The sequence below is a fragment of the Eptesicus fuscus genome, chromosome 8, assembly GCF_027574615.1.
Source record: "Eptesicus fuscus isolate TK198812 chromosome 8, DD_ASM_mEF_20220401, whole genome shotgun sequence".
Lineage (NCBI taxonomy): Eukaryota > Metazoa > Chordata > Mammalia > Chiroptera > Vespertilionidae > Eptesicus > Eptesicus fuscus.
The window spans coordinates 87,294,483-87,316,179 of NC_072480.1; the positions used below are offsets into that span (position 1 = coordinate 87,294,483).

The window sequence follows — 21,697 nt, forward strand, 5'->3', positions numbered from 1 at the left end:
TGTAGAAGTATTAATGTGCTTAATATTAGGTACTACCTTGGATTTCATGAGGTTATTATTACCTATGGGTTATGTGCTGTGTTACCTTATAAAATCTGAAATGTTTTGAAGCACATCTGGTCCCAAGGATTTCAGCTAAGAAGTGTGGACCTGTATCAATTCATTTACCCTTACCACAACCTTATGAGATAGGAGATATTTTGCAAGGAGGAAACAGGGTTAAGGAACCTGCCCACAGTGAAACTGGTAAAAGTCTTAAAACTGGGATTTGAACTCAAACAGTTCAGAGCCTGGACTCTTAACCTTATGCTAGGAAGCCTTTTCTTTTTACGTAACACAGATGAATTAGGTTTATTATTTTCTACCCATAATTTCTGAATTAATGCAGAAATTAAAAATATATGTATCTTTTCAAAATCATAGTTAGGCTTCAGAGAAAGTATGACAAGTATTGCATTTTAAGGAAAAACAAGCTTTGGGCAAACTCATTCCAATATTTTGCTTATAAATAAGCAATCTCCATGAAGCACATTGCTCCAGATTAGGGTTGTAGATAAACAGCAGAGACTGAAGCAGCTCTGTTACATTTGTTCTTGGTATAGAGGAGCCATAGCCAGTGGGGTGGACGCATGCCTTTTTCATTGCTCTTATCAGAAATAGATGTTTCACGGGACATCTTTATACCACAGTTTAAAAAAAAAAAAAAAAAGAGTGATCGTGAAAAAAGAAGTAATGATTAAGAATCACTGCATCAAATTAAAACCACAGTGAGATACCACCTCACACCTTTCAGATGGCTATCTCTCTATATAATCTATATATATAAAAGGCTAATATGCAAAGTGTCCCCTTGAGAGTTTGACCGGGAGACCAGGAGTTCGATCACTCTCTATGACATGTGCTGACCACCAGGGGCCGGGGCGGAATATGGCAAGCGACTAGTGGCGGCAGGGCACTGAGGGAAGGAGGAGGCGGGGAGGCAGGGAACCTAATCGGCCCTGATCGCTGGCCAGGCTTAGGGACCCATGCATAAATTTAATGCACCGGGCCTCTAGTTATCAATAAGTCAGCAAACAACAAGTGCTGGTGAGGATGTGAAGAAAAGGAAACTCTTGTGCACTGTTAGTGGGAATGCAGACTGGTGCACCACTATGGAAAACAGTATGGAGGTTCCTAAAAAAAATTAAAAATGAAGCTGCCATGTGACCCAGTAAATCGTTTCTGGGTATTTATCCGAAGAAACCCAAAACACTAATTGGAAAGAATACACACATCCCTATGTTCACTGCAGCGTTATTTACAATAGCCAAGATATAGAAACAACCCAGGTGCCCATCAATAAAGGAGTGGATAAAAAAAGCCGTGGTACATACATACAATGGAATATTACTCGGTCATAAAAAAAGAATGAAATCTTACCATTTGTGACAGCATGGACAGGACCTAGAGAGTATTATGCTAATTGAAATAAGTCAGTCAGAGAAAGACAAATACCATATGACGGCACTTATGTGAGGGGATCAAAATAACAGAATGAACAAAATTGAAACAGACTCATGTACACAAAGAACAGAGTGATGGTTGCCAGAGAGGAGGGGTGTTGGGGAACTGGGAGTGTAAGGTGACAGGATTAAGAAGTACAAATTAATAGTCACAAAATAGTCACGGGGAATGTAAAGTACAACATAGAGAATACTGTATAGTCAATAATATTGCAATAACTATATATGGTGTCCGGTGGGTCCTGGAAATATTGGGGGGAGCACTTTGTGACACGTATGACTGACCACTGTACTGTCCACCTGAAACTAATACAAAATAGTATCCAAGGTAAACTGTCATAAAAATAGTAGTATTTTTTAAAAGTCACTGCACCAATAGGGGAGCTAATGGTCAAATCTTTCTATTATAGCCTTTACCTGAAAGCCCCAGTTCAGTCACTAATATCACCAAAATGCCACCCTCTGACCACCTTTCCCTCCTCCCATCAGACCCCATACCTGAGGTGAGGCTCTCTGGCGCCCTCCCGTGATGCTCCACCCCTCCGCCAAGATGGCGGCCAGCGCTGCCATGTGACCGGAAGTACAGCGCTGCACCCGACCCAACTTCCGCCCAAGCAGCAGTGGGCATCAGTCAGCGGAAGAGGAAAGCAGTCAACCGAAATGAAGGCCTAGGAAGGACAGGCCCCCCTGTGAGCCGGGCAGGGAGCACTGGGGTAATGTCAGCAAAAGAGTGAAGGATGTAACTGGCTGCTAAGTTTGCAGAAACAAGATAACAGCGCCACCAAAGCCGTGTTCGGGAGCCGGGAGTGTGTGTGTTGGGGGGGGGGCGGGGGGGGGGGGGGCGCGTGAGCGGAGAAAGCCTTCAAGGGACCTGAGTGCTGCAAAACCAAGAGCAAAGGCGAAAAAAGGCACCGATATCCGGAGAGGCGGGGAATGAGAAAATGGAGTAAAAAGCATCTAAAATGTTTTATTTTACATTAATTTTGTCTACACCACCAGAGGGAACACTTTGCACACAAAAGGTCCAAAAAAGTACTGTTTAAAATTGACACTCAAGTCACTACATGCTCTTAGGTCAGAAACTTCCCATGTTCTTTTATACAAGTTTACTTGACTCTCTAATATATATAAGTATGTAGAGGCAGATTATAAAGTTCCTAATATTAAGAGAATACAAGAATAAATTAAAAAATACTATCGATGACTGATAAATCAGACTTCCAAAACATTATGTCTTTTTTTTCTCTTTAATATTTTTGGAGGGTTCATTTTTCAGACTTAACAGCAAGGAAACATTGTGGTACTACCTAGCCTCTGTAACAGCGGAAGGACGGAAATGAGGCTTTATGAGGAAAATGTGAAAGAGATCCACCACCTTATCCATCTTCCTTGACTGCACAGTCTCTCGAGCATTTCCATTAATGGGCAAGAAACATCCCAGTGCACTGACTGTGTACACCTGTTATTTGTAAACTCTATGACATGAATAATGGTTTCCCCACAATCTGTTCTGCTGAACTTTACTCTTTTTTTCTGTCAGCGTTAGAGTTGTGCCAAGTTGAAATCTGCCATTTTAGCTACCAAAATGTCCCACTATATTTTCTACATAGGTTAAAAATTCCCATACAGGCTTTGCTGAAAATCAAGAAGAAACAGTGATACTCTGCACTGCACCAGACATATTCAAAACAAGTGAAAGAGAACAATTTTAAAACTCAGCTTTTTAGACTGCACATATTTGTGCACCTTCCAGGCACAAAAAAACTGACAATTACTTATCAAATGAGGGAAGGAGGGAGAGAGAGAGGCTGAGGATGTAGAGAAATTAGAACCCTTCTGCACTTTTAGTGGGAATACAAAATGGTGCATCCACTATGGAAAGTAGTATCAAAGTTCCTCAAAAAGTAAACAAAATTACCATATAATCTAGCAATTCCACTTCTGGGTATATATTCAAAAGAACTGAAAGTAGGATCTCAAGAGAGATATTTTCACACCCAAGTTCACAGCAGCATAATTTACAATAGCAGGACATCAAAGCAACCAAAATGACTATCAATAAATTAATGGATAACAAAATATAGTTTATATATATACAATGGATACTAGGAAAGAAAAAAGGTAAGACAAGCAGTTGGCTCAGAAATTTTACAGATTATTATTTAGAGAACCCTGTTGATCAATTTATTTTACTAAAAGCCAACAGACGTTTGATCAGCAGGGGAAGATGGAAATAAATAATAATAAATATCTTAAAATTATGCTCCAATATAAACTTGAATAGGTAAATAATTTCCTAAATAAAAACAAGGTATGTTGTTTTTTAAAGCATTCAAACAAAGAGTTAAATACAAAATGCTTCTGAAGTGAACTTGTTTATCCAAATGGCAGGCTTTGATAAGATCAATTTTAATGTTAGTCCTATAATCCTGACAAGTCTAGGTCAAATTGCAATACATGACAAGGAGTATAAATATTTAAATTTCATTACTTATTCAGTTATATTCAGGAAACATCTATTAAGTGAGCAAGCATCCTATGATTTAAGCACAATGAACACAGTATCTTTTTTAAACTAAACACAAGCAAACTACAACTGCATGAAAGAATACGAGGGCACCAGCAAGCTGTGGCAAACCACGTGCTCCAGCCGTGGAGAAGCAGGAAAACAGGGTGACATGTGCTGAGAAAACTAATGTCCTAAGTGACAGTCACATTAGATAAAGGAAAGTGATAGCGCCAACCTGTTCTGCATAGAAGGGCTGTACTCTGAGCACAAAATCCCATCTGAAGACTGGCAGGAACAAGCTGGAGACCCAGACAAGAGCAATCGGATCAGTGAAAGAACTGGAAACTAGAGCACATAAGAATAGTTGAAGAAAGTAGAGATGCTTAGCCTGAAGGAGAAAAAGCAAGGCTCAGGTTAATTATGTAGTCATCCAACTAGGCAGAAAGAGTACTACGCATGGAAGTCACAGGAAGTCCTAAGAGTATAACCACCGGAACTGTCCACAGTAAAACGGGCTAGCCTGTAGAACAGAAAGCTCCTACACCAGGAAGTATTTAGAGGTTTGGAAAAGGGAAAAGAAGGCCTGGCTTGAGAGGGAGGCAGTTACTGTAAGAGAGGACAATTATTTTCTTCAAAAGGAAAAGGGGATAGTTATTGGAAATAATTAAATTGCAAATAAGGACTGAAGGAAATGTCAGAAAAATTGTTGTTCCCTCTCTCTATTTACCTATATATTTCAATTTTTTTTTATATATCTTGGATCAATGTATTGCTGACTTAAATAATCTAACCAAAAGTTGTTTGTTTTCCCAGTCACCGACATATTTTTGAAGCCTAGCTTCTTCAAGATTATTCCTGATATGGAGTCTTCCCTAATTCATCACCACCACCACCCCCCTCACACACACACACACACACACACACACACACACACACACACACACACATCCCCATTGGTTGCTGGCTCTCTCCGTTAAGCCCCCAAATTATCTGTGCACATCACCAATACAGTACTCATTGCCCCACAAGTATTATTGATATGAATGGAATTCTACATTATAGCAAAAGACTTCAAATTTATCAAGTCAGATAATAAAATACGAGTACCACTGGATTACAAAGGTCTAAGAATTTACTAAAGAGAATTAACCAACTCTAAGAGCAGTGCACCTCAGAGGTCTTCAGAGAGCATGTGTACTAGCTTAGCACAAGGAGTTAGCAACCATTTTGACCAGATAAATTTGCGTCTTCTTTGGATGTTTATCCCTTAGAAACATGTTTCATGACCTTGTTCATTTATAGCCTTTAGATGAGCTTAGGCTATACATTCCTTGAGGGTGGCGATGCCTTCCTTTCCTTGCCACACAAGATCCCTTAGTAGCTGGTTAAACAGTGTTCTATACGCTAGTCCCCAACAGAAAACAATTTTACCTGGAGACGTAAATTGTGTGTGGGCAATGTGTGTGAGGAGGGAGTAATTGTTAAGATCATCTAATGTAGCTCCCTCATTTTACTGCTTTAGAAAGGTAAAGTGACTTGTTGGTCCAGGACTATAAACGGTTTTTCCCCTTTTTCTTTTTAAACTGCAAACAAAATATAGGCTGAATCACTCAGAGAAGTCACTGCCTTGGTTTAGCACCACCTAAGATTAATGATTGCACAGTCATTTTAGTCTTGAAATAACTCATACTTGAAAGTCATCATTTAGATAGTATGTATACAATAGCAAAAATCAGGACATGGGAGATCAAGTCAATAATTATAGTAATGAGTCACAATGATAAGAACAGCTATCATTTCATGAACTCCTACTATTACTAGACAGTTGACCCAACCCCATGCATACACTATCCTATCTAATAAAAGGGCAATATGCAAATTAACCATCACTCTGTCACAAAGATGGCGGCGCCCATAGCCACAACATAGCAGCGCCCAGTCCTCTCAGCCCTGCCGGAGTCCCCCAGTACTGGGGGGGGGGGGGGGGGGCAGCTGCTGAGAGCAGGCAGCATGAGCAGCCTGGCGGAATGCTTTCTTCATCTCCATGGTGAGGCAAGCGTTCTGCCCCCAGCCGCGGATGGGCCTCTGGGTCACAGAGAGCCTCTGGGCAGCGGGCGCAGAGTGGCTAGGCCCTGCTGAGAGCTACTGGTGCACGGATTCGTGTGCATGGCTACTAGTCTCATATAATCATCCCAATGATCCTACCATGGCAGGTATAACTATTCCTGGTTCACAAATGAGGCTCATTTTGCCCAAACACAAAGCCTCAAAGTACAAGTCTGGATTTAAACCCAGGCCTGTCTGACTTCAAAGTCTGTGCACTCTGCTGTGACACTTAAAGTATGTCCTCTGGTTCCTCAAAGCTGTTCCAGTTCTCTAGGACCACATTTCTGGGCGTTGGGAAAGGCATTCACAGTAAGAGGTGACACAGTTCATTCAACAAGCAAGGGCTTAGAAAACCAGGCCCACCAGGGTTAGAGTGGTGGCCCCATCACTCACTGGTTCGGAATCATTAAGGCACACAGAAGAGAGTATTAGGAGAAGCTTAACAGGGTAAATTTTAAGAAATTAAGTCTTATTGAATAAGAGTTATTCATAAATCATCGCCCTTAAAATTCAGAGCAGAGTATAATCTTTGGATGGAACCTGATAAATTATTCCAAACCATGTATGACAACCCTAGAAAGAGAAAACTCACCTCCAGAAAAAAAGAAAAAAAGTTATTTTAAAATGCAAACATAGAGAACTCTATAGTTTACCTCCCTTCTGGGTGTTTATTTTGTATCAAAATTAAGTGGCCATTGGAAGAATAAGTTTTTTCAAAGTTCTGGAAAGTCATCTTAAATTAGTCCCCGGAAAGAAATGGAATCTCTTTTAGTAATGACTCTTGTTTTCTTTGGAAGTTCATGTTTGGGTCAGCCAAGTTTTAAATGGTAAAATTATATTGCTGTGTTGTTAGTCAAGTTTGGGGGTGAGGGGGGGGGGAGGTGAGGCCACTAGCTCTTTGAATCACTGCAGGACAGCTTATCTGGTTTCTATACAGAAAAGAAGGGTCTATTCTTAGGCAAAAAACAATCATTTTAGAGAAGCAGAAGCTTGTGCTGGATTTCTATGAAATGTTCCACATGGGAAGACTCAAGAAAAGTCTAGCTCTCCAAATAAAAGCTGTTCTCAAAGCTTATGTGATTTTTCTTGGGTCAATGGAATGTCTACGCTAAAGGGTTTTTTCTTTTGTTGTTTTCCTATGTTGCAATTTAACCAGATAGAAAACAATTGTGTAATGATATTTTTCCATTTATTTATGTGTTTGTTTATTTATTCTTTGGCTTGTTCTAACAAGAATGAAGTGGTGAATAATAAACTCAAATTACTGCCAAGTTACAAATGAGCCAGAAGCTGTACTTGGTTTTATCATTACAACAGTTATTACCCTGATCTTAAATTACTAGTCGTATAAACCCACACACCACATTCTCACACTCTACTGAAGCTCACCTGACTTTCACATTACCAACTTCTATACTGTAACTACCTTCCTGGAGGTAGTCACTGCACAGTTATAGGAACAAAAAAAGTGGTTTGGTTGATAGAAAGGCAAGACAGATAAATGACACAGGTTAAGGCAATAATTCCCGAGGGTTAACAACATTTCACTCCAGGAAGGATTTTAAGTAGTCTTGGCTCCAACATCCTCAAGGGACACTGAAGCCATGAGCACCTCTGTGATCAATACTGTGTCACTACCAGGTCACCAGAGGACCTGGTGAAGATTTCCTGTTTAAGAGTAAAAAAAAACACAAAAACCAATGCAAATGAGATGCTGGGCTAACTTGCCTGCAGTTTTCTATCTAACCAAAGACTCTAGTGGGACAATGGGATGAAAAATAATTACTTTTTGACTGTAATAGTAGTCACTTTATTTAAATTTAGGATTATTTCAAATTATGTTACAAATAAGAGATTGGTTCAAAGAAAAGTCGTCAAAAGTACAATTTAAAAAATATAAACTCTTACTGGATAGAACAGAGCTGTATAATTAGTAATAAGTATACTGATATGCACGAGTAAGAGTAGGCCTTGGTTCATTTTCACATTAATTTAAATGTTAAAACTAAATTATACCTACAAATAAGGTAATTACTCTTCTGCGCTGTAATCACCTGCTTCATTTTTCATTACTCGTGCCAGGTAAGAAAAGAGCCTTTTGTTTTAAGAGAAGGGCCTTGTTTTGTCTTTACATTTCAGCAGCTTTCACAGTGCCTTGCACATAATAGGCACTTAGTTTATCTTGGAAAAGAATGGACTATAAGAGGCATTTTTAAAATTCATAGAACTTTCATCTGTATCGAAAAAAGTCAGTGAAGACGAGGCAGAGGCTATCATTTTGGCCTTTAGGAGAAACCACTAAATATGGTGTTAGCACGTGTCCCTCAAAGGATATCCACTCAGACATGTATGAAAGCATTGCTGCATGCTTACTCCATATGATCCAATTAATAACTGAGCTCCCACGAACTCAAAGACTACTCTCTTCACTCACAGCATTAAAAAACCAGTAATTTCTAAAATGTCATTACTGCATTCCTGTTCTTTGATAGGATATACTTTGCAATGTATTTTGGGGAAATGAATCAGAAGTTATTAAATAACTCACTATAAGATTGGTTTTCTGGAAAAATGTGTCCAAAAAGTACATTTCAGGCAAACACACAACAAAGCCACCTTCTTTGCTTTCAGCTCTCAACTACACCTTGTTTCACATGACAATACAGAATCAATCAAAACACTCAACTTGTTTCTTCTCTGTATTACATAGTAGCTACAGGTATATAGTGTGCTAGGTATAATTCTCTCCTCCGCTGCCAACAGTGGCAAGCCAAGGGGCTTTTGTGATTTCACACTTTTTTAAATTGCATAGATTCTATAACCACACAGTTATAACCTAAAGTGCTGTTCTATAAATCCAAAGTTAGGGCTTGGGCATTTAACTTACGTTACTATTATTTAATTTCTTCTAAAGCTCTCTCCCCTCTTTCACTTTAAAAATAATTTAAAATCACAAACTGACCTATATTTTGAAAAAGGAGGCAACAGCAAATGTATACCGATTTTTAAAACATGGAAATCTGGAGATAACAGTACCATTTATTGGACTGCTGAACTGAGAAACTATGTAGACACCAAGCAGCCAACACTGAAAGGAAATCGCTGCACCAAGTTGATGAAAGGGATCTTGCTGGGTGACTTGCCGACCCAATTGCTAAGAACACATTTGAGAGCTACTATAATTGGCTAAACTTTGATTACAAAATAAGATTATAGACTGTTTTTATATTTCACTACCAAAATTTGGGGACATGTATAGCAATCACTGGATGCGGTGGTTAAGGCTTCCAACACTGTCATTAGCTTAATTGTTTTGCCTTTTTTTTTTTTTTTAAGGGAAAACTAAATACCCTTCCGGGAGGCCTGGATTTCACTACTTTTAATTTAGGCGAAATTTAGTTATGAAAGAACAAAGGAGATACTGCTTGGGGAGTCTAAGAAGGCTTTCTAGAAGCAAGCTGCGTGCCTGAAGACAGGCGCTTCTGCAGACAGCAGACTGCATGGGCGCTCGGGCCCCACCCCTGCCCCCACCAGCCACAGGGCCGTCCATGCGAAGTTCATGCGAGGACGAATGGCACAGACCTAGTGTTACAGGGCAAATCACCCCACCTTTTTTGACCTCAGTTTCCTCATTGTCTAGGGAGAAAAAGCTAGACTAGTAAGCCTTCCAGTTCTAACGTAGTAGCACTATATATATGTATTTTTTACTTTTGCAGGATGTCTCTAGCCTGCCTACACATAAAATACTCTAAGGAAAGAACTCCTTCCATGAAATTTCTTCTCACCACGTTTGACTTGTCTTAGAAGCAGACGCAAATGCTTTGGTGATTAAGTGTACTATGGATTCTCCCAAGGCTGGCAGTTCTCCTGGGGCCACCCAGGACTGGGACCTCACCCTTTCCAAAGCTCGCAGAGGCTGCCTCTGAAAGCAATTTGAAAAACACAAGGTTTTGAACACATTTAAACTGTAACATCGTTAATAGTGTGCACTGCATTTCTTTTTTAAGAAGTCATATTCTACAGCACCTACTTCGAAGTGACTTGAAGCCCTCAACGTAGATGATTGTTAACATTAATACAAAGAGATGGATAGTAGACTACAGGGAGTGTGTCCTACCAAGACTCTTGGTGCCCTGCAAATGTTAGATTGATTTATGTGATCTATGGGGGGAGTAAAGCTTGGAGAATACAGAATTGACTAAATTTCTGTAACTATAAGTGATGTTATCTCCAATTATGGCTGGATTATTTTTAAGAATTTTTCACTCACTCAATAATAGCCCCGCTTCAACATTATGATTAAACTAGAGGCCCAGTGCATGAAATCTGTGCACTGGTAGGGTCCCTAGCGGCTGCCAGCTGCTGGCCATGTACTCCTTCCCTTACCCCCAGCTGCCTGCCACTGCCGCCACCGCCCAGGGCCTCCCTCCCTTCCCCCAGCCGGCCCCACTGCCTGGTCAAATTCCCGGGTGAACTCCCGGTGGAGGGGACAATTTGCATACTACGCTTTTATTATATAGGATGGCATGATGATAAGCACTGGCTGAATATTTTACCATGTCCCAGGCACAACATGCACTGATCCCCTTGGTTCCCCACAAGGCTACAGATGAGGAAACAGAGGCACAGAAATGTAGTAATTTCATCACAAGGTCACAAGGTCAGAATATGAATCTTGGCATTCGAACCCACCACAGCTTGCTTGTTTAAACTCTGGATGGCAAACATGTCTAGCACCTGACACTGTACAGAGTGATCAAAGATGATTAAGATAAGCACTGGGTTTACAGGCAGTGGAGTCTGCCAAACATATAAAAAATAATTACAACATGATATGTATGCTGTAACTTGGGCCTTTAAAAAGTGCTGTAGCAACAAGGGAGAGGCTGCCAGGGGAATTGAGCAAGGCTTCTATACTCAAGCGGGGTACTGAAAGATGAGCAGGCATTCCTGGGGTGCAGGAAGAATGGAAGGGCAATCCAGGTAGAGAACAGCATGTGCCTAGGTAGACAGAGGTAAGTGAGCTCGGGGAATCCAGTGTGGCTGTCCGCAGGAAGAGTGGAAGGCAGGGCAGAACGGGGAGATTTTAGAGGTGAGCTAACAGGATCCTTCTCTGCCTCCACTCCTCGCTGGCTAATGGTGGCTGGAAAGCAGAACCCACAGGACTGCTGTTGTCTCCTATAGTGATAACATCTGGTGAAGTTTGAGGGAATGTGTTCTCTTCCCTTCCGAGATCCAACCTCCCCAGCTTGGAAGACTTTAAAATGCAAACAGTCCTGGGGTACAAACAAGAATCTCCTATATATATATAAAACCCTAATATGCAAATAGACCGAACGCACAACATCCGAACAACCAGTCGCTATGACGTGTGCTGACCACCAGGGGGCGCGTGAGGAACATGGCGGGTATCAGCAGCAGGTGGCAAAGCATGGAACATGGCAGGTGTCGGCCGTGGTGGGATGGTGGAGGTGAGCGGGGGCACCAGACCAAGGCGGAGCACCAGTTGCTGTCATCAGGGCGAGCCTCTGCTGGTTACTGAAAATTCTTTGTTCCCACACGCCGCGGTCCTGCCTGGCACTTGCACCCGCTGCCAGAGCCGCCACTCACACCTGCTGCTGGCGCCCGGTGCCGGCCGGCCCTGATTGCTTGGCACCATCAGTGGGTGCGAGCAGCAGCTGCCAACCCCCATCACCCCTCAGGGCTTCTCCACCTTCCCCTGCTCCTGAGGGGTGATCAGGGCAGCAGCCCCCGTTACACCCGCTGACAGCGCCAGCCCCAATTGCTCCGCACTCTCAGTGGTTGCGAGCGGCAGTGGCAGGAGTGGGGCTGCCAGCAGAGAGGGGACTGGGGGCCATGGCAGGAGGGGCTGTGTGGGGGTGCAAAGGATGGGCTGAGACCCGCCCTTGTGCCCACCACAGCCTCATGGTCCACAGTTCCTTTCAAGGTGCACGAATTCATGCACTGGGCCCTTAGTGTAAATATAATAAACCAGTTAGCTGAATGTTGAAGCAGGCTATCCAGGCAGAGAGAGGATGGTGGCAAACTGGCTCCCACGATGAACTGCCATATACTCTAAGCCTAGGTTTGTGGCCCTTAAGGTGTTATGAACAAAACTGTGTGTGTGTGTGTGTGTGTGTGTGTGTGTGTGTGTGTGTGTGTGTGTTTTGGGAAGAGTGCCCATAGGTTTCAGCAGATTTTAGGGATCAATAACACCCCCCAAAATAACCAACACTGTTACCGAACATGTTAAGAGCCAGACTGCACTGTCTCTTATAATACCTGGGCCAACCCTAAGACAAAAAATCACTATAAGTGAAATGAGAAAGCCATATGCCTCCCACTCTCCCCCACCTCCCTCATGGGCCTTACTTGAAACTCTGACAAATACTTTAGCTTCAGACTGTGCAAAGGGCCTTTAAGATCTGAGGATAATTATGTTTGCCTAACTTGACTCAGGTCATAATATGCAAGCCTGCCACCTATTTCATGACCCCAAATGGTCAAGGTTTTCCAGTAAGTTATAAGCCCTCCATTTGTAATTAATTCTCCTAAGAGACCTTCCCTCCAAATGGTGAAAACAGTGAGAAAATGCAAGAAGCTGGATCCATAGAGCAGGTACTTAATCTAACTTTTCTGAACTAATATTTAAAAGAAAACTTAAAAATAAACCACACTTCAGTGAAACTCACATTAATTTTCTACCACAAGATTAAAAGGATGACTGCCCCTGAAGAAGAATCGCTGAGGAGTCGGAACACAAGAGACCTTACTCACTGATTGACAATTTGGCCCCCTGGTGGACCATGAATATCGACCCAACATCTGTCTGTGATCATCACATCTGACGTCATCAGCATTTCAACAGATCATAATTCCTCTGATGTCAAATCGGCAAAACTCTACCACTGTTCAAACCCATGGTGCCATCTTAAAAGCAGTGCACAGGTCAAGGGACACAGGCAACTTTTCATGAAAGAGAGAGAGAAAAGCCTTTAGGCCCCAAGAACAGAGTGGTGGTTAGGAATGCTTGCTGGAGTCAGCAGCTGCAGGGGCTCAAATGCCAGCCCGATGCCCTGGAGCTGGGTGAGCTCAGACCAGCTACCCTCTCTGGTTACTCCACCTATAAAATAAGGATCATAGTGGTACCTCCTCATAGGATTGTGATGAGAACTCATTAAGCTGATGTTTATAAAATGTTTAGTACAGTGTCTGGATTGTAGTGTTTGACAGATTCACTAAATCTTACCAAAAGTTCTTGGTTAAGGACATTAGCTATTTCAACGAAACCGAAAAGAAGAAAAGGCATATTCTATAACATGCCAATATCCAGGATTAATCTGTCCAATGTTCAATGTGAAATAAAACACTAAAATAACCGCTACAATACAAATATTTTAACTGTTAATGGAACAAAAAAAATATTTACAAAGCAGGGAATCAAATTAAGTTAAAGAGACATTGATTGAGCCACACTACCATATGTTAATCACTGTGCTAGATGTTGGGGCTAAAGAAATTAAAATTATTCTACATATGCAATGCACCTTTAAATCACAGGTACAGAGAATACTGCCAAAGTAGGACTCATGCTTATATACATTGCAATTCTATACTGAGAAACCTAGTCTTTTTTTTTTTTTAATAGTTTTTATTGATTTCAGAGAGGAAGGGAGATGCCCTGGAGCTGGGTGAGCTCAGACCAGAGAGATAGAAACATCAATGATGAGATAGAATCATTGATCTGCTGCCTCCTGCACACCCCCTACTGGGTATTGAGCCTGCAACCTGGGCATGTGCCCTTGACCGGAATCGAACCCGGGACCCTTCATTCTGCAGTCCGATGCTCTATCCACTGAGCCAAACCAGCTAGGGCGAGAAACCTAGTCTCAACTTACTTGTAATTGAAGATAGAAATTTCAACATAAGTAATAATGGAGTAGAGAGTTACTAATGCTATTGGGTGTGTGTGTGTGTGTGTGTGTGTGTGTGTGTGTGTGTGTTCTCCGGGAAAATAAAATAATGCAAGGAGTGTCAAGTTTTGGAAACACAGCCAAGGACAGAGAGCACAATGATGTTACTGTAGCATTAACTGCTCTCACTGTGCCTTAAAATTTACTATGAAGTAAAAATAAGAGCTTCCTTTCTCAAATTCTGTGCCAGATACGACATCCCATGTTTTATGTATAATAGCACCTTATGATTCCATGAAGTAGGAGTCATCAACATTCTCTTCTTTAAAATAGATGAAGAAACTAAACTAAGGTTTAAGGGGTTAAAGTTCACCCCGCCAGCAAGGAGACAGATGGTGAGCCTAATTATGAATCCAACCCAACCATGTACCTTGGGTAACTGATTTATAAGTAAATTTCCAATGTCACGAATGCTGGGCTTACTGATTGCAACCAAGGTATGTACCCTCGACGGGAATCAAACCTGGGACCCTTCAGTCCACGGGCTAATGCTCTATCCACTGAGCCAAATTGGCTGGGGCTGTAGATGTTGTTATTCCCAATTTACACCAGAAGAACTAGCCTCAGAGAAATCAAGGAACCTGCCCAAGATAACACAGCTAACAAGTGACAGAGCCAGGACAGAAAACCAGGATTCCAAACCTACCCTTCAGACTCCAAAGCTGAAGGCACCTTCCTATTCACCATCATGCCTTTCTTAGCTCACCCATGTGACTTGTCTCTGAAAATCTAAACGGAGATATTCTCTTTCCAGAAGTCCCCTACCACTAACAAATTAACTCTGCAAATGCTTTGGTCCTGATGGGCACCAGTGGGCCTGAGACAAAAGCAGAGATGAAGAACTAAGAGAAAGGAAAGGTAAAGGGGGAAAGAGTGCAAGGAGAAACGGAAGGGAAGTGGCTGGTTCTCCCAGGACAGATTTCCCCTCAGCCCCCTGAAGCCCCACCCACGCTGGAGAATCCTAACTCAGACCTGTCCCAGGCCTCCCCCTTCCAGAAGGGTCTTCACTTGCCCCCCTCAGAGGCAGCTAGGCAACCAGATCTCACATGCGCAAAGGGGAGAGAGGTGCCAAGCCCTGCCACACAGGTCTTCAAACGCAAGCAGAACTGATGACCTATAAATATCAGCAAGGTGACCGGGACACAGGAACAAAGAGATAAGGGACAAATATTGCAGAGCCGGGATCCCCAGGCTGAGAAAGAATAAAACGGCCCCGGTGGGCAGAGGACACCGAAAGGCTGGGCTGGGAAACCAGACAGCAAAGCCTCTGGTGACTCAGTTCCAGCGAAGAACGGCTGTCCTTTTAACACAGCCCAGAGGGCTAAGGCACAGGCTTTTGTATTTCAGTTGCTCCCAGGTCCCCGAGCCAGGTTCTGCCTCCCAACTCTACTTTGGATCGTTGAAATCAACAGGGAAATGACCTCTACAAAAGTAACCGTGAAATTACAGAGGTGCTTACTGCAGTAAATAGGATTTCCTGTTTACTGACTTCCTCCAGCACCAATAGTAGACATAAACAAGTATTTCTTAAAAATGCAACTTTGTTTCAGTAAAACACATCCTCTCAATGCCATTCATTAAAAAAACTGTGATACTTGCATTTTTAAAAGAAGGTGTATTTGTTAAGTACTTATCCTGTGACTTCTTGGGTGACTGAGTTTACGTAAAAAAAAAAAAAAAAAAAATGAGGACAATGAACCCAAAGTGGAAGGATTTCCAAAATCTACCCTCAGATATGTCCACATTTGTTCAGAAGCATATACTTGGGTTTCTCTTGTACATTAACTTCCTTCAAAAGAGGGGCTGCGGCACATTCTCCTGCCTAAACAAAGCCCAGGTTTGTGTATAAAATAACAGGAATTAATCCTACACTTCCCAGCCCAAATGCTACTGCTTCTAAGAACCCATCCTCACTCTCCTACCCAGAGATTGCTTTATTCTTATCTCTGTTATGGCTAGGAGTCTTTTCTGACCTGTTTTAATACTTTCTACCTGTTGCATGAGTCATCCAAGGGTGTTACAATGCCTGGCACATAGTCAGTATCCAGAAAATTTCTAAAAATTAATCTATGTGATGTTGTGCTTTCAAATTTAAGAACACTAAATATAGTATTTAGATATGACATATGTACTTTAAGAAAGTTTTAATGGGAAGGACATATGCACAAACAAAGACTGTACAGGACTCCTGAAAACATCACCAGAAAGAGGAAGCGCAATAATGCCTACATTCTCTTTAAGAAATGTACTTTAAAAATTATGGCTGCAGATGTGCCTGTCCAGAACTAAAGTTAAATGGGCCTGGTAGCTGCTGTCTGTTGATAATTTTCTTAGTGCCAGGAAGTTGGTGAGTGTGTGATTAAACATGTTTCCGCCTTTAGCCCCACCCCAGATGCTATCAGTTTGCTAAACAGAAGGTTCTGCAGCTGACCAGCTCCTGCGACACTCAAAAAACTTAAGAGAAAAAAACAAAACAAACTGCCAAATTTTCATACAAGTAATCACAAATTCTGAATCCCCCTCCCATCCACGCACTTTTTATTCATCTTCTTCATAACACAGCACAAATTTAAAGCATAGGCAGGAAGTAAATTGGCTATTTCGTGACTTCAAAAAAAAATTTAGTATTTAAATATTAATTTGTTATTACATTTAATAAATATATAATTTACACACACATCCCAATACTATCTTTTCAGTTGACAAAATGAGAAATCCCCACGTGGAGTTCTACTAAAAGTTAGAATTATACCCACCTCATCGGTTCAGAAAGGGAGAAATACTTTTATACCTTATGAAAACTGTCCTAGCTAGCTCTATGACCTTAAGCAGTCATTTCCCCTTTCTGGCCTTCAGTCTCCTCAATTAGTGACTTGTCTCTTTTAACTACAACATTATACTATTTTAAAACATCTTTTTAAACATTTTGAAATGGGTTTGGATATCTGGTGAGGAAAGTCCCCCTTTATAGTTCCTCTTTTTAAAAATTTTCTTGGAATTATATATATTTATAAATCCAGTTGAAGTTTAGTACTAGTTTGTTCTTTTAAAATTACTTGGAAATTTTTATTGAAACTATATTTAATTTATAAATTAATTTGAAGGAAATTGATGACTATATAATACCAATCCAAGAAAATAGTATTTATTTATTCAGGTCTTTTATGTCCTTTAGAATATAGTATTATTCAAGTAGTGCTCACAAATTTGTTTTTACTGCTGCCAAGGGTGTTATCTTTTTCATTTTTGGTAGTCTATTCATCATTTCTAATCGATTAGTACTGCTTTCCTATGCTGGTATGTTTTTTAAAAAAGCCTTGTGATTTTGTGTTTATCTTGTTTGTCTACCTTTCTGAAGATTGTTATTAGTTCTAATTTTTTTCCAATTGATAATTTTTTCCCAATGGATAATCCTGGATTTTCTAGGCAGATAGTTACACTAACAGGAAATAATGACAACTTGGTCCTATCCCTTAAAAGATAAGCAACGACTAAGGTAAATATTTCCCAAATACCTATTAGAAAGTATATCCATTAGACAACGTTTACTATGTAAAGCAGAGGTGGGAAAATGCCCGGCCCTTGGGCCATATAAGGCCCAAAAAATCATTTGGTCTGGCCCAGCCAAAGTATTAGGGGTGAGTTAATTAAATGTTTGACCAAATGTAGTAGCCTAATTAAGTTGATAATTTTGTATGGCTGAGAATGATGTTATAAATATCCCAAAGGCCCTTGGCAGAAAAAAGGTTCCCCACCTCTGATGTAAAAAGGGTGCCTAGATATCAATAAAGACAAACAACCTAATAGAAAATAAAGAATATTAAAAAAAAGTTGTTAAAAACTAAAACCAGTGAACACATGAAAATGTTAGACTTCATTAAGAATACAAATTAAAATAATGAAATGCTTTCTTTCAGCCAATGAATACAAAGTAAGCAAGATAGTATCTAATGTTAGAAAGGGTATGATGAAATGAACTCTCTAAATGAGATTATAAATTGATTAGTCTCTTTAGAGGGCAATTCAGCCTTATCTATCAAAAAATTAAATGCACATAACGCTTTCATCCACAAATTCCATTTCTAGGAATACATATATATTTGATTAATTCAAATATGTATGTAATATACATCAATGTAAGTTATATTTATCATATACATATCATAAAGAAGACAGAAAACAAAATAAAACTTTACATTTAACTAGGTAAGTGTATATATAGTTGGAAGTGTAAGTTAAATGAATAAAAATGCAACACTAATACACTATTAGAAAAACCAGCACACCTGTGTCCAAAGATAAATATGCAAAGATACTTCATGCAATAGTATTAGTAACAGCAAAAATACTAAAACTAACTGAAATGCAAGTTAGTGGGAAATGGTAAGTTATATTTCATACATCCGTACAATGGAATACTATGTAGCTATTAAAAAATGTGAGCTACATTCTGACACAGAAGACCTAATTTTTATTGCCAAGTTAAAATAAATAAAAACAGGGAGCACCATACATTATAAGTGTAAAACTAACACAAAGCCAAACTGACAAACCTCTGGCCAGGTGGCTCAGTTGGTTGGAGCATCATCCCATATAACAAAAGGTTGTGGGTTTGATTCCCAGTCAGGGCACATATCTGGGTTGCGAGTTGGATCCCTAGTCAGGGCGCATATGGAGGCAACTGATTGATGTTTCTCTCTCTCTTCCCCTCTCTCTAAAAATTAATAAAAATAAGGAGCAAAACATATTTACTGCATGTAAGAAGACATTTTATTGCATCTAAGTACATAGAAAGGTGTATATTAAACCATTAACTGTGATTATACCTCTGGAATAGGATAGGGGTAAGAGCTTAAGGGGAAATTATTTATGGTTTCTGCAACCTTCTAAAAGTTTATAGAAAAACAGTTTTTCTGAGTATCTCCATGTTGGTTTCAGTCAGGGATGATATATCAGTTACTTGAATTCTGAGTCATGAAGACTCATTGTGAGGTGCAGACAGTGAGAAAGAAAACAGACGGCATAGACAATTCCAAACATTTTGGTAAAGGCTTAAAAAACCCAGTCAATGTCATCTATTGTGTTTTGTTCCTATGTGAAAGTAAAATACCTAAACATTTTAACAAACTTTTTGGTGATCACAAACACAACCAAAAGATTTTATTGTCGTCTTGGATTAGATAAAAAGATGTGTCCCCTTTGAAGAACGAGCTTCCCCCACCAAAAGAAAAACAATAAACGAAGAACATCAGGAGGGCAGAATAAGGGTAAGAGAGTAGATCTGTAAGGCTGAAGAGCAAAGAACATTCCATTTCTAGGGATTAACATTTATGCAAACATTGACTCCACTAATGGAGGGCCTCTTCTACTCTTTATCATTTTGTTTGGTATATCTGGCCAGGATAATGCAGAACAAACCCAGAATGAAGAGGAACAAAGCTACTTTATAATGCAACTCTTCCAACTCCTAAGTCACTAGGCATGTCCAGAAACAACACTCTATATCCTGGCTCAGAGAGATTTCCCAACTCTGAAATTCCCACATTGCAATGTAACATGACTTGGAATGTTACAAAAGGGATTCATTTTATTACATTAAAATTTAGCCCCATACATTATAAGTGTAAAACTAACACAAAGCCAAACTGACAAACCTCAGAAGCACTTACTTTAGATGAAGAAATCAGATGTCCTCCCTTCTGGGCAATGTGCTTCCCACAAAATTCTTCCCAAGAGCCATCCTTCAAAGTCCAGCAGAAAAACAAGCTGAAATACTGCACAATTTCCACACGCCAAGCACCGTGCTAGCACACGCACTGCTATCGAACACACCAAGCAGTTAACTACATGGTCCCAGCCCAGGTTTTCACAAAGACAGAGCCATGACAGCCTCCAGGCCAAGCCCACTCCCAGCTCTGTCTTGACCCCTTCTCTTCTCCTTGAAGTGTGCTCCCAAAACCTAGTGTTTGGCATGGTTAATCAATAAAAATGCTTACTGAATTGATGAATGAGATAGTACATTAGAGAAGTGAATGGCAGAGAGTTTGCAGGAGAAAGTGTCACAGATGAGGCCATCTGGCAGAGGGACATAGTCCAAGGTTTTAACAAACAGGAGAGTGACAGCATATTTCCATTCTTTGAAAGGTTACCCTGGCTGGCCCGAGGAACACGGACTGTGGGGAGGCAAGGCTTGAGACAGAAAGGTGTTTCCCAGCTCCTGCAATGCAGAAAGCTTCGATGGTGGCCTGAACTAGGGCAGCAGCAGGGAAGATGGACCAAAGTCAACAGATTTGAGAGAGATGGGGGAGGATAACTTGTTGGATTTCACGGTGGAGTAAGGGAGGTAGAGGGAAGAGTTGGGTACCTGGAGGAAGGGTGACTCAGAGGTGGGGGATACCGGGGGGGGGGGGGGGGGACAGGCCTGAGGATAATAAAATCACCTGGGTGTGTTACATTTAAGGCGTGTGGGAGACAGCCAACTGAGGTGGTGTGGACACCTGGACATTTGAATCTGGAGCTCAGAACAGAAGTCTGGGACAAAGAAACATCATCCACGGGACTACAGAATAATGAGAAATGAAGGTGCAGGATGAAGGGCTAAGGATTACTATCAATTAAGGACCAAAGGACAACACATGAAAAGGAGAATGCAGGGACAAAGGGCGGGGGTGGAGTGGGGGGGAAAGTCCATGGCCTCATGGAATCCAGGGAACGGAAATGTCAGGAATGGAAAAATCCCAAATGCAAAACCTGTCAGGAGTGGGGTAGCAAAAGGTTTTTGTTTCATTACTTTTCTATATTTTCCTAGGATCCTCAATGGAAAGAAAGAAAAAAGAAAAAAATAATAAAGAAAACTATGCAGAATTTCTTGCTATGATATCCCCATAAATTAAAGAGCCACAAATAGTCTACTATCCATAGGGCATGTGTTTTGAGTTGGTTTTCTGGGTCTGGTGATCCTTCTGCTCCAGCTTGGTGACCAGTGACACACATTGCCCAGCCTCCCCGCCAAGGGCTGGAATCCCAGCAGAGCTGAGCTGGCTGGCCTGCACACAGATGGTCCAGTGACCTTGGGTTCATCTGCATAACTGTTCCAATCAAATGAGCTAACCAGTAACAGACCTGCCCACTTTGTCCCACTTCCCACCACTACTAAGGCCAAAGTTCCCCAACTCTGCACCATTTCCTATAAACAGGAGGTTTCCTATAAACATTCAAGCAGACACAGGAGGTCCAAGGCTCATCAAAAATATTTGTTCATTGCCTCTAAATAGGATTTATGTTTACTTGCAAGGTACTTGCCCTGGCAAGCAGAAATGTACCATTAATGAAAATGACAGTGGCCCACTGAGCCAGCATGGATAGTAACTAACGATTCAATACCCTTTGTTCTGATGACACTAAAAAAGGGGAAATATGACCAAGATACTTCAAGAGTTCAACAAGGATAGAAGACATAATAGTCTAACCTTCTACCCCTCTCTCGACCCAAAAAGCCACTTTGACATATTGTACACCAGCCACCCTCACAGCACCCTTCTCGGAGCAGGCCCAGGAGCTACCATTCTCTCCACTTTTTTAATTAACGAACTCAAAATGCAGGAATG

The 21,697-nt window shown here is 41.0% G+C and overlaps 1 protein-coding gene across 4 annotated transcripts in view; it reads right to left on the bottom strand.

Moving 5' to 3' along the window:
- The window catches only part of RBPMS (RNA binding protein, mRNA processing factor), a 177,690-nt gene that overhangs the window by 134,949 nt on the left and 21,044 nt on the right, over positions 1 to 21,697 (bottom strand). For 2 of the 4 annotated variants that reach the window (XR_008556778.1, XM_054720074.1), the window contains exon 1: positions 2,001 to 2,076. The exons of the other annotated variants lie outside the window; for them this stretch is intronic. Coding sequence is in view for 1 of the 2 variants with exons in the window: in XM_054720074.1 (XP_054576049.1) it covers positions 2,001 to 2,072 (72 nt within the window). In the remaining variant the exon portion in view is untranslated. Of the gene's footprint in view, positions 1 to 2,000; positions 2,077 to 21,697 lie in introns of those variants that run through there. 4 annotated transcript variants of the gene reach the window in all.